The sequence below is a fragment of the Hemicordylus capensis genome, chromosome 3 (genome assembly GCF_027244095.1).
Source record: "Hemicordylus capensis ecotype Gifberg chromosome 3, rHemCap1.1.pri, whole genome shotgun sequence".
NCBI classification, from domain to species: domain Eukaryota; kingdom Metazoa; phylum Chordata; class Lepidosauria; order Squamata; family Cordylidae; genus Hemicordylus; species Hemicordylus capensis.
The window spans coordinates 258,342,622-258,361,639 of NC_069659.1; the positions used below are offsets into that span (position 1 = coordinate 258,342,622).

The following is a 19,018-nucleotide window of genomic DNA, read 5'->3' on the forward strand; positions in this document are numbered from 1 at the left end:
AAGAGAGAACAACTTGAAATAAAATACCAAAAAACCAAAGTCATGGAAGGCTGAAGACCTACCACTGGAATATTGATGGACACAGAATTGAGCAGGTCACCTGCTTTACATACCTGGGGGTGGTCCTTCATGCCTCTGGCTCAAGAAGGGCCCATTGTGATCACATTGCCCTAGTGGCACAGAGGAGCTCCATTGCCATGTTGAGGTTCCTTCATTCTAGAGGCAGCCATTGAGTACCTGCAGCGCTCAAACTATATGAAGCCAAGTCGCTGGCACAATTATTATATGGCGCCCACCCAAGATCTCCATCCAATCTTGCTATACTGGAACGTGATCAATCTAAATTCTTGAGAGGGACCTTACAAGTGCCTTGCTGTGTCTCCAATGCCACTCTACGGCTGGAACTGGCATAATAAAAGTGGAGGCTAAGGTTTGAATGACAGTTTTCAACCATTGGCTCGAACTAGCCTTTTGTCCATGGGGCCTGGCCCCGCTAACTCTGCAGGACAATTTTCAATCCTCTTGGAAACGGGCAGTCTACAACAACGTGGCACGTCTGGGCTTCTCCCCGTCCCTTCTGCTTGTTATGGGCTGGGACAAAGCGAAAACGGCCATCAAACAGAGGATTTTGGACACGGAATGCCAGGCAGATTTAAGTGAGGCACCAGGCTTTCTGGTCCCGGATAGTCATAGATTTATTGTCTCCCCCTCTGCATATCTGGCACAATTGGAAATATCAAACCATAGAAGAGTGTTCACCCTTGCCCGGTGTCATGCCCTTCCATCCACCATTCTGGAAGGCAAATGCAAGAAGATCCCACTCATAGAAAGGCTTTGTCCTTGTGACTCTGGGGAGGTGGAAACCATAGAGCATGTGCTCCTTTCATGTTCCTTTTATAAAGACAGCCTTGACAAGCTCATTTCTCCCCTGCTTCTCAAATACCCTGGTCGCTCTAGTCAAGTCTACACCAAGATGCTGCTCTTGGATGACAATCGACTTTCACGTACAATGCTGTGCAAGATCCGTCGGTCCTGAACACTAGTCAATATCCCTTGCAGCAGATTTTTAACTACTGATCATTTTACTTGATTGCATAATTTTAATTTGCTCCTCTACTTCACGTTAGCTTTTATATGTTATATTAAACATATTAAAATATTTTATATTTTTAGATGCCCTACTTTTAAAGATAGTTGTATACTTACCCCTGTTTTATCTCTATTCTCCCTACAGCTCCTTATTAATAATCTCCCTACAGCTCCTAGGTTTAACCTGCTGTTCTTATTTTATTAATTACCCCACAGTTTTTAAAGTTGTAATCATAATCATAATTATAATTTTATAGGCTAATTATAACAATGGATTCACAGCATTTTAGGTGTATCTATCTGGTTTATAATAATTTTAATGAGTTTTATTTCATTGTATCTGTACTATATCCTGTGCTGGTCTTTGACCGTAATAAATACCGTATTTTATGGACTATAGGACTCACTTTTTTCCTTGAAAAATATCCGCCAAAATTCAGGAGCGTCTTATATGTTTTAACAGTTTAATATGTTAAAACTCTGAAAAACTGGATTAAAATTAAGGTGCGTCTTATATTCTGTAGCGTCTTATAGTCCGTAAAATACGGTATGGTTGATTGATACCACCATCTTAACATAATGGCAGATAGCTCTGTTGCTGCCTCACTTTTTTCTGAAAGGCTGGCTGGTGTGAACTTCCTCAGACAAGATGGGGAACGTGGAATCTGCAAAAGGAAAGTTGGAAGGGACTAGCTGAAAAGAAAGTCTTAAAGGGTTGGTTCAGATATAGCAGGAAATCATGGTTTCCAGCTATATATTCTGAAGAGCAGTAGACTCATACATTCCCTCCTCTTCTTGCATGGCCAGATCCTGGCTTGTTTAAACTACATTTTGTTACTAGTGCAAAACCTGTAATTGTGGTTTAATCTCAGTTAACAAACCATGATGTGAAACCAGAGTTTGATGTTTATTTTATATCCTGGCTTATTAACCAGTTAAACCACAGTTCCTGGGTTCACACACACCACAGATCTGTGGTTTAAACTCATGTATTGGGAAGCCATGGGCCCCCATTATGTCTCAATCAGCCCTTTTAAAGGAACTTTAAAAACAATCCAGAAGTAAAACATTCAGAAAAGTGTGATCTTTTCACTACTCTCATTTTGTAGAAAGAATCCAAATTCACATCCTGATTTGCAGAAAGACAGAGTATTGTAACAGAAATCTGTGTGCATTTTAAGTTTCCCAAAGGCAGATCGTAAAGAGAGGTATCATCTGTGTTCAAAGGCATTTTCTTGAAGTAGGAAAGAAACTGGAGGGGCGGGGGGATGACCTGGAGGGAACAGAGTAAGTGAGGATCAAGTGTGAGTGATGTCTGAAGACAGAGTTCCTGGTTGTCAGAGAATACTTAGAAAAATGGCAAAAAGTAATTTGCATCCCTGTTTGATATAAGCTTTCTGTTTATTGATATTTGGCCACTGATACCTCAGAAGGACAAATCTGCCCAGTTAAACTTCTGCCACCAAGGTATTATTGTAACAGTGGCCTACTTCAGCGGTTGAACCACAAAGAATATCTGAGAGGTGGCAATGGTCAAGTTTGTTCAAATCACATAATGATGTGCAGCTGAGACATTGGAAGATTGATGTTTGATTCCGCTGTTAAAATGCATAGGTTTGGTATGTTAACTATTGTTATTATGGGCTGGTTCAGACATATTGGGAAACCATAGTTTCCCCACTGCTGTAATATGGCTTCTCACTTGCCTTAACCTTTTGCTTCCTGTTTCCTCAGCTCTGTCAGGGAGTCATGTTTGATCACTGTTAAATTATAAAGCTTTGACAAACTAATTATTTGTTTGTTGCGTGAAGAATGCATTTACTATTTCAGGCAACACTATTTTATCTGTATTTGTGAACATGGAATTGTAACACGTTGGTTATGCAAGTCTGTTCTGCCAAATATTCCTTCTTCAATCACTCTCTCCCACATATCTCCAAAACAGGGCAAGAAAGTTTCCATAATATCAACAGTGACATGGCTGTCCTGTAGCTGTAAAACATAACATCCAAGGTTTTATCCACCCCTGCTCACTGGGCAAAGAGGCACCTTTTAAATGTAATTCTCTTTATTTAGCAGGGGGAGAGTAACTGGCCGTATCCACCCCCAGCAGTACCTCCAGTGACTGTTGCTGGTGTCTATCTTATGTTTCGGTTTAGATTGTGAGCCGTTTGAGGACAGGGATCCATTATTTATTTGTTTACTTATTATTTCACTATGTGAACTGGTTTGGAAACTTTTGTTGAAAAGCGGTATATAAATATTTGTTGTTGTTGATCAGACATGGTACTAGCATCATACCTCCATAACAATGTTGAACCATTGGGGCTATAAAGTGATGTCTTAGTAATGCACAGGAGGAGACACAAGAATACCTAATAATGCAACAGCTTCCCCTGCTTATTTATATCTATGTAAACCACTTTGGGAACTTTTGTTGAAAACTGATATATAAATATTTTTCACAGTCATACTGTCATCTTTAAATGACAGTATGGGTGGCAAGGATTGTGGAGTAGAGCAGAGTGGAGTATAGTGCATTTGAACTGAATATAGTAAAGAAGGAAGTAGGCAGGATTTGGGAAGGAAGAGGAATTTTGACATGTGAGGAATTTTGAGGGGAAGCAATGGCATGTGAGAAATAGGCTTAGGTAGGTATTTAAGTTGGGATGTGCTGAGGCAGATGTTTAAGTTGGGGTGTGGGGAGATCTGGCAAGTGGGGGCACTGATGGCATTTGTGAGGGGATTAGGGAAGGCAATGTCAGGAACATACATTGGAATACGCTGATGAAGGCTATTTTTTAAAGACCAAAGGTTGTTCACACGACCAGCCCTACCTGGGAAGAGCTGGTCATGTGGAGTGCTGGGATTGGTCCCGATCCTGGAGTTCGTCCACCAGGTAATCCGGGTTTTCAACCCATGTGGGGTAGACATGTGGACCCTTCTCCCTCACCCCTCCCAGTTGTGTGGATCTCGCCCCTCCACTGGTTATGTGGAATCATGCCCAGCAAAATACAATTTTTAGAAACCTCTTGGAATGCAGAGAAAGTGAGTTAGAATGTTGAATATTATTTCAGAATATGACCACTGAGTCCTAGAACCATATATGTATGATCCCAAATGGATGTTTGCCCAAGTAATGTCAAAGTGGAATTCATCATCATTTTTCTTCTGCTCTTAAGGATTGGGCACAGTTAATACAGAACAGAGCACAGTGATTAATGTCATACATGCTGATTGCATTTGATCTCAGACCTGTTGCATTTGGTGTCTTTTGCTTTTGTTAAATTAGTACTAAGATTTCTATTTCTGAATGCTGAATGAATGCTCACCATATTTTTACAAAGTGCAAATTCTATGATTAACAAGTTGGAAAAGGTCAACCTTTAATAGCTTAAAATGAGATTCAAGTGTCAGAACTGATGACATCCCCTCATAGAGAATGCCTAATGTCAGTAGGGAGTTAGACACACTTCAAAAGGCTAAAGGGCTTCTTTGTCACAAAGAAAAGTGCAGGTCTCTTTGTAGGAAATTGCAAAATATAGATAGATCTAGTACAGTGGTTCCCAGCCTTGGGGCCTCGAAATGTTAGGGGTCTACCACTCCCATCAGCCCCAGCTACAATTTATTGTGAGTAAGGATGATGGGTGTTGTAGTTCAGCAACATCTGGAGGCCCTCAGGGTTGGGAGCCACTGGTCTAGTGTATTGACATAGTATAAGTTGTCAGTAGCATGAGCTGCTGAACAGTAAGGATAGGACAAGCTTTTTATGTTTCTAATCAATATTAGACCAACTTATGGTATAAATGGGAAATGTAGACATCTAGGAACTGGGCAGTTGCCTTTGCTAAATGCAAGGGATGTGTGCGTGCAGCTTGAGCTTTCATTCCAGGTTTCATTGTATTAGTCACCCCTATTGAAACTACTGTGATTTCATTCTGTCCCTTTGCTGTGGGAAAATCAGAATTGCAACTTCCATCTGGGTATATGGTTCTTCCCTGCATATGTATCTCTTCTTTGTGATCATAAAGCAGGAACATGAGCACACCTGAAATCGCATGGAATAGGGACATGAAATTCAACCAGGTAGTGGGCAGGAGGCAACAAACTTTACATCCAACAGATGCCCAAGGACCACATCCCAAATTTTCCACTGAAACCAGAATGTGAGTAGGCAACAAGGTTGTTCACTTGACCAAACCTACCTAGCCTAGAATGGGCTGGGGGAAGTCAGGAACCTTCCCCCACACGACCAGTGCCGCTCCTGGGTTTCCCAGCATTTCACGCCAAGACAACCAATGCACAAGTGCTCCAGGAGCAGCAAGAGTGCAGGGGAAACGCAGTCTGGGTCCTCCTGCATCCTACAGTGCTCCATACAGTGAGTACAGTGCATTGGGAGATTTTCCCACTGCCAGGTGCTCCTTATGCCTGGCTCTATGGTCATTTGGGCTGCCTGCCACACATAACTCTTAGGTCGAGTGTCCACATTTAGTTTTTACATGGATTTCACAATGGAGTGAAAAAAATTTTTTTTCATGTGGATATTACAGTTCTACCAGAAACAACAACAAAAAACCTTAATGTTTCATGTGGGAGTAGATTGATAGGAACATATAACTGAGTAAGATTTATATGCATTTGTCATCATGTGCAATATTTCCTGCAAGAAGTGGGGAGATATAGAAATTTACCATTAGCCTTGAGCTACATCCATATTTACCATTGCTTTGACTTTTCACCTTTATTTTTGCTTTCTTGGATCCATACACAGCTGACGAAACTGCTGGAAAACTAACCTACTTCATGTTACCCAAGAAACATCATTCCAAAACCATTTGTTGTTTTTAAGATTATCTTCTTGCCCAGATTGCTGTGCATTACCATTACTAATTGCCCCTTTGCTGCAGTTTGAAATCATTCCTCTTTGTTTTTATAAATTAAATCTGAAATGTATTTTACTAATGTATGTTGATCTCTGAGCTATAATTTCTTCTGAATCTTTTTTCCTTAACTGCAGGGTAGCCAGCAGGCTTTTCTACTCTACATACTGCTTACAATTTAGGATGCATATTTTATGAGCTTAACTTTACTTTTATGTGGCAATTTTAAATCTTCAAATGAGTAATAGATTTGAATATGTTTCTCCCTTGCAATTTTTATGTTTGGAAGTTTTGTTTTGTAACGTGATGTTTTGTAATGTGGTGTTCTGTAGCAATTTCACTAGTTTATAATTGGCTGAACTTCAGGTTTGGATATACACAATGAGATTGTGCATCTCAAAAACACAGCAGAAGCACACAAGTTTTTATTTCAGTAGGTTTGTGAAGTTTTAGAAGATTATTTTCACCACACAGAAGAACAAGATTACATCATTTGAACATCACAGTCAGAATGCTACAGTCGTGATCTCATTAGTGTCTAGAAAGTTTGGTATAGCTTGAGAGAGTTAGGCAAGCGTTTCTTTGCACAATGGTTGCTTCAACTGCTTCATTTATCTCTGGGTAGAGGACAAAAGTCATTTCCAAAAGGTAACTGAGAATCAATCAAGAGAATTTCAGTACAGCTCTAGTGTAGGACTACAGCTACCTCAGAGGTAAACTAATTTATCCTGGGTCAAATTCCACAAACTCAATGTCGGCACATACTCCAGATATACCATATGGCCTTACATTTCTTTCTTTGTGGCAAACCGTCCCCCCACCAATATCCATCACTAATGTGAAGTTGGGTTTCCTGAAATGGATAATAGAGCCTAAGGTAATTATATATATCTCCATTCACAATGGACTCCTTATCTGTAATTTCTAGATCTTGACTATTCTCCCTCCCTCTCCACACATAGATCATACTATACAAAATGCATGGGATTTACTCTGATTATAAAGAGACATGGATTTGCCCTACTTGTAGGAAAGACAACCAAGAAATGCTAATCCTTAACCCAGGCCACGGACAGGCATAGTCAGGTTACGAACAAGACAAGTGCAAAGGCATCTCAGAACTGAAAATTGTGGGGAGAAGTCAGAGACTTACTACAAGCCTTACAGCATTCTAAAGTTAACAAAATTATGGAGTGGTTTACATTTTCAACTAATTTTAAACTATCTATAACAACATATCCAGTCAATGAGTTCTGTTAAAAGAGTGCAGACGTTTGATTTTCTGTAACATTTCACACTCATTTTCAATGTTGTCTGAACTGAAATCCTTTATCTTGGCAACTGATTATGGTTTTCTCTTTCCCCCACACTTTTTAGTGTGGAATTAGATTTTAAGCAGCAAGAAGACAAACTACAGCCAGTTCTGAGAAAACTTCATCCTATTGAGGAAACTCAGGTTGCACCTTTGCCTTATTCCCAGGAGAGTTACTCCTCAACTCCCAAGCAAAAATCCAAAACTGAATCAAAAAAGCACGGAAGATGGAAACTCTGGTTTCTTTAACTAAGCCCGTAATATATGGAATTTAAGGCCTTTGAAAAAACAACATACACATACACAAAGTTCTGAATTTTTTAGAAAAAGGAATCTTGGTAGTTTGAGCAGGTGACTGTCAGCTGTGTTACTCTGACAATATTATAGAAGCATTCTGTTCTCACCATATGTGTACCAAAAAGGCCTTTGTACCTATGAACTACTTTTTGGGAGCAAGGCATTAAAAATCACACCTTGCCAACTTTTTATTCAAATTTCACCAGTGTGGGATGTAAAACAAAACAAAACAAAACCAGGACAGAAATTTATGTTAACAAATATGAAAGTAAAACTGCTCTCCCCAAGGCACCTTAACCCACAATCATTGTTTTTTAACATTCTAATAGCAGATTGCCATCTTATTTACTCTGAGGATAATAGTAAAATTTAAAACATTTTGTGAAAGAAAGGAGCAAGCCTTTTGTTTCCAAAGACCTTCATTTTTATATTTAATTTCCCAAATATGCTGGGGTTAGATAGTGTCATTTTCAGCACATAATATCCTGAGGAAAGCACAATATTTTCAAATGGTCTGAGACCATGAATAATCGTTAAGATGGGATTATGTGTCTACTTGCCTTTTTGTGCTGTAGCATTAAGCCAAGTGATTGCATCTCAGTGAAATGCAGGCACTTTTAATTTAGTCTCATTTTCATTGCCAGATCTACTGCGCACTCCAAATCGCGAGTGTCCAAAAGCCACCCAAAGTCAGGACATGCCTTTAATCACTGCAAGTTGACAGGGTCAAAGCTAGGGGCACTAAGCTCTCTTAGATATCATTTTTAAATCTGTTGGTACCCAACAGCTAAAATTATATGTTCTGGCATGATTTTTGGGGATGGGGCAAAGAGATGGATAAACATTAAATGACAGGTCATTGGCAGCTGCCACAATTTAATACTCTTTTGTAATTCAGTCTTGAGAAAACGCTATACACTATTGACACACTGTGCCAGAAATTTTATAATGTGTTGTGCTTTTTAAAATTTCACAAGAACCTGGCAATTTTATTTAGCTGTGCATCAGAGAATGACATTCAGCCATCCTAATGCCCATATTTAAAGTTCATTATGGACAAATCAAGACTTTGAATGAAAATGCTGTGAAATCATACAATTTTAATAGTACCATTCAGAATTTACCATCAATTATACACTTTAGACATGAATCCTTAAAGTCCCACTGATTTCAGTGCAAATAAATTCTAACACTTTCTTAACTCACTTGCTAAGATCAGTGGGACTTGAAAGTGCTTTGCTTCAGTTGAAATATGCCCTGTATTTTTTCCTTTATTCATTTGTGTCTCTAGGAAAAAACAACACACAATTCTATAATGGCTTTCTTGGGGAACTTGCACATTAAGTGAAAATTCTTCTATCTTTTATACTTTAAATTTCAGTAGGGTGTATTAAAGATACTAGGCCTACAATTTCATATCTCAAAACACCACATAGCTATTTTAATTTTATTTTTAATAATGGGAAAGCAGCAGAAAGGATGAAGAAATAATTTTATTGACAGAATCTCCACCTAAAAAGTAATATGAATGTGTGACATGCTATACTCCTCACTATTTAAATATTAACAATTTAATATGAAACCCAAAGCAGTCAATTTGGTCATTTTCCTAAAAAGAAAATGGCTTAAGAGAATAAGCTTAATATAGGGTATACAAGATTGTAATGATCAACTTCAAACACCACTTCCTATTTATGCTTTAATGAGAAACTGTCACCTTTCTAGTAAAATTCCAAGAGGGCTACAAATCACTGTACATAAAGCAAACAGTATTCTAAAATATTTTTTGTGAAAGCTGAAGGATGAGAAAGGCATTTCTGTGCCATGAAGGGAAGTGCAATTGTTTTATGTTTGAGTGGGGTGGGGAATGTAATGTATTTTATAATGTTTTTAAGTAAAGTTAAAAACTGTTTACAAATGATCCCACCATAAATATTTTAGAATCTTAAATACTCAGAGCATTAAATTTATTATTTTTATGAAAAGATGAATTCTCAAATTTAAGCATATTTATTTAGAGTAAACTAAGGTGTTTAGTGTGCTACTGCAAAACAACCTTCACATATAAGAACAGCTCGGTTCCTATGACACTTTTGCATGGTATCACTGAAGATGATGACCCTGATCCAGAGATGAGCAAGTGGGAAGTCTTCGTATATAGTGTGACTCTTGTTGACAGTAGTATCCTATACACCACAAACTGCTTTTTGTGGTGTTGTAAGTTGCAATTTCCATGGAAGGAGCTGCTGTTTGTACCAGTAAACAGAAGCCCACTTATATACGCCCAGTCTTTCACTCAACAGTGAATTGGCTCAGTAGACCAGGACTTATGGCCATAATCTCACAAGCACTCAGTGTGCAGTCTACAAACTGCACATGCATATGTGGGTTTTCCCATTTTTGCTCCAGCAGCAAAAACTCCCATTCTTCTCACCCAAACCTACCAACACAAAATCAAACTAGGACTTAAATTCACCAGAGGTTATTAGTCTGGAGATGGCTTGTTAAGAGAAAATGAAAAAAGAAGTGTGCAGACATCTAGAGAAAACATTAAAGATTAACTGGTTTGCAACCCATTCCATATTTTAATTGTTTTGGGATATGGGCCAAAGTTAGTATTGTTAACTCTACATAGTTTGAACGTGCCCCTCTCTGCACACGATTTGTTTCACAAACAGCCCAAGTAGTCAATTCACATAAAAATCCCCAAAAATATTTATCATCTGTTGGCATAACACACAAGCTATGATTAAACAGGTACTGAGAAATGGGTAAAGTTAAAGAATCTGGGAGGCCATTTTGAAGCTGATAAATGAAACCAACATTGAGTGTTCTATACATGGACAGAGTATTTTCCTAAAAAGTTTGAAAATTTTAATTTTTACATTTTCTCGTTCAAATGATAAAATACATATTCTTGCTCAAAATTACATATTGTGTTATCGTATCATACTATGTAACTTGTAATAAAATGTTATTTGCAAGTGTGTAAAACGTATCATATTGTATTACATTTAGGATCACTCAGGCACAAGTTAGAATTTTTATGAAGGAAAGATTTAATTCTTTAAAATGAGTAGCTAAGTACAGTATATGAGGTGAAATGGCTATAGTTCCACTTTAATGAGATCTTATAAAAAGCAGATAGGACATCCAAAAGCAAGTTGGTCACTCTTTAATCTGGCATATTCCTTAATTTGCTGATAAATTCATTAGCAATATCATGTGATCCCAAGTACTAATTTAATTAAAACCCATATCATGCTTTTGATTCCATTTCTAACCAATAAATGCTGCAGTAATTTTATATTACTTGCTATTTTCATACTACAGGGACAATATTTTATAAGTTTGCATAATTCCCATGAAGCAGCAGCAACACAGATCTTTGTTTTGAAATTATTGGGAAACAATACATGTAAATATCACTTGTTTTCTTAAAAAAAATAGACCACTGTAAGATACTTTATATAGTCAGGATAAAATGAAAAAAAAAATTAAAATTAAAAAACTAACTTATGAATTGTTTGCTCTCTTTTTTGCTTATGAGAATACTCTTGTACAACAAACAATACTGGCTGGGCTGTCTCTATTTCCCCCTCAACATTTCATTATTTTATTAAGTTTTTAAAATCTTATAAATTAATATTTCATGAGCATTTTAAAATCAAACTAGCTGTTAAGATAGCATTAGTCCAACAGCATCTGCTTAATAGCACTGGGTTGATATTATTTGTAAATTTGGTAATTATCATTGCGACTAACAGCATTATAAAGGCATAGTTTTCCGCTGTGCTACAATGAAGCAGTAGGCTTCCAACATCTCTCAGCGTTATTTCCATTATCAATAAAGAATGAGTGCTGGCTATTTAACTTAATGTGGACAGTTTGAAATAAACTCCCTTATTTATTTAGCTGAATGCAGTCTTAAGTTCAAAATATTACAATATGCTCCTTTTCTACTAGGTACATATGGGATACTGCACATTTTATAATAGATGAATAGTTTCATAGAAAAAAGGAAACCAGAAGTAATAGAAGCCATGCAATATAACTTAACTGTTTGCAGTAACAGTGCAATAGTCTACAGTAAGGAAATATGAAGCCTCATCATGTACAAAAGCAATCCAGACAAGTATGTTACTAGTATAGTTAATTTGCTGTAATGACCATGAAACTGAGCTGAACCAGGAAATCCCCAGTTCAAAAATCAGATTTAGCATGGCTCCACCTACCCAGTGGAAAACATGAAAATAATACAGCTGTGGAGCCAGATTAGTATTTGGTAATCACCTGATAAGCCAGAGGTTGGGCTGTGGAAAGCACAACAGGTAATCAGTGTAAACATACTCTCCAAGGTGGTACTTTAAGACATTGATGGTCCAATGAGTCAATCTCTTTCTATGGCAGAAAATGTCCAGAGCAGCAGTTTCCAGCATGGATGGAGTGCATTTGTCCTTGAAATTCAAGCTTCAGAATAGCCCCCTTTCCAGTAACTGATAAATCATTTAGACTATGAAAGCCTGTTTGAAGTTCTGTTTCCACAAAAAAAGGCCAAGAGAAAGTATTTTCTTCAGTGACCAGAGTGCCTGGTTACAAATAATGGCTCAAATGACCCTGGAGGATTGTTTCTTTTTGACAAGCAGTAAAAGGAGCTACTATAGCGACCAAATAATCAATTGAGAGAAAACAACTAGCCCAGAAATTTTTGGATCTTTTTCTAGATACACACAAAGGCCCACCGAGGCCTTCACTTTGTTGCCCACTAGTCACACACACCCTTTTACTAGGGATGTGCAGAATGTTCCGAGCTCAGAACAGGCCATTTTGACTGTTCCAAGCTTGGAACAGAACACCCTTCAAATTTATTTATTTATTTATTGAATTTGTATACTGCCCCAATCTTTCGTCTCTGGGCAGTTAACAACAGCATAAAACCAGTTAAAAACATATACAGAAAACTTAGAAACAATTTAACAATTTAAAAATAAACCAGAGATTGAAGAGCTTATTCCGAGCTTGAAATGGAATGACCCCGTTCCAAGACAGAGTGTTCTGAGCACAATTTTTGACTCCAAAATGGTGTTCTGTGCACACACCACCAAGCAACTGGCTGTTGTGCAAGAAGAGCACCATTCTGTAGTCATTAATAGTGCTCAGGACACTCTGAAGGTTCTAACTCTGAACAGGGTTGTTCTGTCAGAGCAACCGGCTTGACCAGTTTTTCTGATGGAACATCCTAGGCACTGGCAGTCCGTTCCAAGCTTGGAATGGATATGGTGTACCGTGCACATCCCTACCGTGTACTATGATAAAACTTACTTATTAGACATAGCAGCAACCAATATCGTATTTTGCATTGGCTGTAAATTTAGCCCAGCATAACACCAACACTTGTGATAAATGGGTAACATGTTCATAGGATATCCATCACAATCTCCTCTCCTTCCCTCAGCCCAGGGAGGGAGATATGTATAGTGACTTCATAGGAATGTGTGTGAATGTTAACCCATGAGCCAGGCCCTTACATTCTGGCCATTAGTATCATCTCGGGATGAATGCTCATAGTGATTTTGGGTAACTCCCCCAAAGATGTTAAATAGGAGATAACATTGTGTATTTTATAACCCCCTCTTATCCCTAGCCCTAAATGATTATGGTAAAATTGCAGTCATTTTTGCACAGAGGAAAGGGTTAGGTTAACAATGAATAAATACAGCTTTGGAGAATATTCCAGCCAATTTTCATTTTCATTCCTCCTTTTGTGTTTTTAACACTTTTAAAAGCTTTTAAAACACCATTACAAATTTGGTCACTGCAGGCCCAATGGTAAGGAAAATAACAGCATAGTGGGGTTGAGAAGGCAATTTTTTTTTTGTTCTGGGAGTTTAAAGAAATGTCAAATACTCCTTTTCAGGTCAATAGTAGATTTGAATTGATGCCTTCCTAGCCTATCAAATAGGCTGTCAATCTAGGGGATTGGCTAAGCATCAACTCTGAATACTATTTTAACTAATCTACACTTTCTACAGAACAATACACTTCTGTCCTGTTTTGGTAATAGGGCAGGAACACTTTTCCAGAGATCCTCTGTGATCCCGCAGAAAAATAATGTTCCTTATAGCATTCTCTTTTATTTGCTAATATCTGTAGGACCAAGGGTGTGCTAATGGTTTGACCACAATTCCAGTAAGTACTGAACCAGGCATTGTGATCAGAACACCAGCTGGAAAAAAGGTACATAGTCCCTGGAACATGAGAAGGATCTCAATGCTTCCTTTCCAGATGCACCAGATTAGTTGGATTAGGTTCAAATAGGTACTCATCTGAAAGGTCAAAAGAACCATCCAGATCGGTATGTCAAGGTCCAACTCCATTATTCTACTGCTTGGAAGCTCCTATTTGTATACTGTAGGTCATATCTATATTTCTGGGATTATTGGACCTTCTCTAGATTTTGCTTGGCAGTCCCCAACGACCGTAGGTGGTCTCACAGCAACAAGATGAGACAAATTCAATTATACAGCTACAACTTCTCAATCTCAAACTTCATTTGATCCAGATCTACACATGAGGATAGATCAAAGGTGTTCAAAGAAAAACCATCTGAAATATGTTTGGGACACATCCTTTACTGAAAATAAAATGGGTCATGATACCTTGTACCATTGTTTCCACATATTGTCTTGGCATAGCCTTGAACACTAAACAATTGTCTGTGGATGATAAACACTGGTGGGGATGTATTTTAACTGTAGCAGATTCCATGTTTATCTTTACATACTTTTTATAAAGTTAGAAACTTTCTCAGTAACCACTGTTTCAGAGAGTTCCACCCAGAAAAACAAACAATTCCCTAATAAGTGGAAAGAGAGGTGAGATATGCCAATTAATAAGGCAGCAACTTTTAGATTAATATTTTGATGCATGCACTTTTGTAGGTTATAGCTCACTTCCTCAGATATAGGGTGAAAGGAGAGTCAGTTACAAGAAGATAGTGACAAACATTCTGTATACATTTAAAGAGACATTTACAATACATTAATGTTTTAATGGTCTTTAAATGTATACAGAATACTTGTCACTACCTGCCTATAACTACCTATATATATTTGTTGTCACCCTGCAGCTGAGAAAGTGGGTTATAACCATGACTGTGTGCTTTGGTAAATCCAGATTTCTGACATTGAAAATCCCTGCCACCGCCAGGAGGCATCAGAACATGGGGCACGTGCCCTGGGTAGTGTGGTGGTGGGGCCCTTTAACTGCCAAGCCCACACTGGCATGGGGTGGTGCAATGATTCCCGGGCACTTGGAGGTGGAGCAGGGAGTGATACAGGGCAGCCTGGGAAACCTGTTTGGCTGCTAGGAGGACACACGGATGTCTGGAGATGGTAGTTCAACACTCCCCGCCCCCTGCCTCGCACCCCAAGCTCTTGAGAATCCATCAAGTGCTGGATGGACAGTTAAACAGCCATGACCACCACACCGCAGGGCACTTGCCCTGTGTTCTGATGCCTCCTGGTGGTGGGTGCAGGGATTTACAAACTGCATATCTGAATTTGCTGACATGCACAGTCCTAGTAAAATGCATGACCCATAAAAGCTCATGCATTGAATTTTTAGTCTAAAAGATACTGCCTTGTTCTTTTAAAAAAATCTATAGGCTTTTCCTATTTCTCTTTTAGTTCAACAGATCCCTAGTAGGGATGTGCATGGAACCGCGGAGCTGCAGTCCAGCACTGGGGTGGGAGTTCCTTTAACAGCGGGGGGAGGGTGTACTTACCCCTCCCACCGCTTTCCCCCCACCGGCACACGTATTTAGTAAGCATTTGGGGCAACGGTACCTCCCTGCCGCCCCTTCCTCCGGTCGTCAGCAAAAGGCTTCAGAAAGCCTTTTGCGCGTGTGCGTCATATCAGGGAGGTACCCTGCCATCCCAAATGCATACTAAATATGTGCGCCGGTGGGGGAAAAGCGGAGGGAGAGATAAGTACACCCTCCCCCTGTCCTTAAAGGAACCCCCACCCCGACATCGAACCGCCCCATGTCCAGACCGGCCTCCGGAGAGGTCCGTGCACATCACTAATCCCTAGGTGGTGATAGAATATTTCATGAACACAACATATTTCATCAGATGTGCTTGCCTCATGAGTGGTCCATTCCCTGACAAGAACACCCAGCTGGGGGTGTGAAGAGATAGGCTCCCTATCAATATTTTGTTTGTGGCAGCTAGAATGGTACACCTGGCCTCATTGCCACTTGTCTAAAAAGCAAGTGGCAATGGCTTTTCAGAGATACTGCTTTTAATGAAGGTTTGACGGCTGCTACCACTTTTAAATCTTGTTATTGTTGATCGTTTTCTTTGCAAGTCACCTTAATTATATTTTGATATAGAAAGATGAAGTACAAATGTCAGAAATAAATAACTACTTCAACATAATTAACACTTATGATTTGGTACTGGGTGCTTGACCCTATTATTCATTTGGGGGTATTGTCCTAACCCTGTGGACTGGCTCTTGGAATGTAAGCTATTTCCTGGAAGTGTCATCTATATGTCTCCTCACTAATGCTTAGAGTCCAGGGCAGCTACCTTTGTCATAATCGCCTGTGTCTAGAAAATCCAAATGACTGACTCCTAGGTTTGTCTAGTCAGAAAAGACAATAGATCATGGCCCAATCAACAGGGTACTGCTGGAGCAACAATTCAAAAGATGCTTAGAAGTCTCTTTGCCTCATCAGAATGTATCGTGTTCATCAGACAACGGGACTGTTTCATACCCCAGCTGCAAGGTAAGGGCCCTGTCATCAGATATTAGTCCACCAACCACAGAGTTGCTTCGACACACAGCCAGGCTTGGAATCGTTGGTATGCAGAAATTGTATATTGCTGTTGAGCTGTGAACTGATGAAGAAGCTACTTGTGTTCTGTTTCCTGGAATCTTTGCAACTCTTCTAACCATGCCAGCTAACACTCAGTGGCCTTGGAGAAGCACATGGAGTCCCTGGTCCCATTCTCCATTCCTGTGCAAAGGGATCTATGTTCCCCAGGGGTCGTGCTGCTTGAAATAGACATGGAGAATCACAGGTAATTATGCAGCTAACTGTTCTCTTTTGTAATTGCAAAGAGGAGAGTTTTCTTCTTTTTCAGCATCTTGTTCTGTATACCACTACAAGGCTGGCTGCTATGGAAAGTACAGCAACAAATGCAGACTCATTGAGAAAGTTGATTCCTCAGAGGAGATGCAAGTAGTGGCTATCTGTTCTTCCTCAACCAGCCCCATTTTGAACCTGTCACAAGATTCCTCCTTCCTTTTTCCTTCAGAGGCCTTTTGGCACCCGCATTCATACCTTATTTTTGCACAGTAGCCAATGGAGGTGGAAACAGAGCTCTTGTTGGTGCTTTGCTCCCTGACATGGAGCCCAGGGAGCTGTAGCTGAGGCCAGGTCAAACCTGGGCTCCTCTCCCCATCATCAAGACGCAAAAAGGTGAGTTCAACAGTTTTGAGACTCAAGATAATAGAGTCTACTAAACAAATATGTAAAGGAGATGCTGAAGGAAACAGACACTACATTGGCAGTTTCAAATAATTAAAAGGCTATCACAAAGGATATCCTTCTGTTATTCATAGGAGTGGCTAACCAGGTCCAGGTTAAGTATTACACAAATCATCTAGCTGAAAGAGGTGAGCAATGAAGCTGCCTGCCGTGGCCTTAGAATCTCCTTCCTTAATGGATTTCATGTAAAAAGGTTGGACAATATTTTTTCCAGGAACACTCTAGATACAGGATGGATTTTCTGAGAGAAACGTTTTGGCTAGATGTCCCATAATATCGTTCCAATTAAGATACTAAGGGGAAAATTACTTCCATATAACCAGCAGTAGCTGATACTGCTGGTTATATGGAAGTAGCTTTCATATAACCAGTAGTCCATTTCCTTTAGCAGCTCCTCTACATATTTGTTTTCTAGACTCTCTTACTATCTTGAGTCTCAAAAGCTATCCAACTCATTTATATGAGCCCTGAATAACAGGTAATAATATGTTGATTTAAAAACAGAGCAAATGTTAAACTTTTCATGATACTTGTAAACACATGTATGAATAAATGGAAATATCAACAGAAATCTTGGGAGAAATTGCTATTTTGCAAAAATGAGAGAGAGAGAGAGAGAGACTCTGACTGACTGACAAGCAATGCAATCTAAAGGCTTTGTGGTAAACTTTTAACAGTTTGGCTGTCCAAAGAGATACTATATGAAAGAAAAAAAACAAAATAGTGTCAATATAAGATTTAGTGAACATAATTTCACTTGTAAATTAGAAAAATGCATTTAGGACTGTATACACTGAATTGATGTTCATTCTTGAGGCTATAACTTCCCAAGCCTCAATTAAAAACTGATTAAATGAACAGACTGGGTTTACATCCCAGCTAATAGAGATCCATAATAATATATTCTTCACCACAAGAAAAAGCAGCATGACAGATTTTCATACATTATGAAGACTATAATCAAGTTCCATGGTATCAGGAAGTGTGGTTTGGCAATACACTGAGCCAGTATGACGTGGTGGAGAGGTCTTTCAGACTAGAACCTTGGAGACTTACTTCAATCCTTAGTCAAGAAGCTAAATGGGTAACTTAGGGCCAATCGTCATCTGTCCGCCTAGCCTGTCCACCTTTCACAGGTGTGAATATATATATATATACACACACACAGAGAGCCAGATGCCCTTCCTGGACAAGCATACTGGATGATAGATAAGATTCAAATGCAAGAAATAATAACAACATACACTTCCTGCTGGAATGCCTCACCAAGCCTGCAAAATCTTGTTTATATGGTTCTAAGTATATTCCTGATCTATAGCCTTCATTTCAACATAAAAATATTTAATACATGCACAAAATGATTTCAAAACACTCCATTGACATTGGCTAACATCATGGCTACTAAAATACACATGTAAAGAAGGACTACGAGGCATGACGGGGGCTTACACACAACTCCCCCAGTCCCTCTATATATGGACCGTTGTGCAAGTGGGAGAAATGGTGCTGCTCTGCCCATGCCCCAGAAGCTAGCCTATCTGGAAGAGAGAAAACACATCAGAATGTGCTTCTTGGTTCCAGATTGTTTCTAGAGCAGGGGCAGAGCAGCTGCTTGAGCAACAAATGTACAAGTAGAGGGACTGGGGGAGTTATGCATGAGCCCGAGGCACATCCCTACAGTACCTCTTTATGTGTGCACTTCAGTAATCATGAAGTCAGCCACTGTAGCTTCCCTTCTATACAGCAGTAATACTGCGTAATGGATTAAATGCCATTTTACATTTTAGCTATTTTAATTTGAACTTTTATATGTTTTAACTTATTTTACAATTCCTCGGTTTGTTTTAAGGTTGTAAACCGCCTAAAGACTTCGGTAGTGGG

General features: G+C 39.1%; 2 protein-coding genes across 12 annotated transcripts in view; one reads left to right on the forward strand and one right to left on the reverse strand.

Annotated features, from left to right (window-relative positions):
• Positions 1-11,093, forward strand: part of INSYN2A (inhibitory synaptic factor 2A) — a 182,889-nt gene extending 171,796 nt beyond the window's left edge. For all 6 annotated transcript variants that reach the window (XM_053305334.1, XM_053305336.1, XM_053305333.1 and 3 more), the window contains one exon: positions 7,347-11,093. In XM_053305334.1, coding sequence (XP_053161309.1) covers positions 7,347-7,530 — 184 coding nt within the window. In that variant the 3' untranslated portion in view covers positions 7,531-11,093. The remainder of the gene's footprint in view (positions 1-7,346) is intronic.
• The window catches only part of DOCK1 (dedicator of cytokinesis 1), a 645,511-nt gene that overhangs the window by 420,041 nt on the left and 206,452 nt on the right, over positions 1-19,018 (reverse strand). The gene's annotated exons all lie outside the window — the stretch shown is intronic.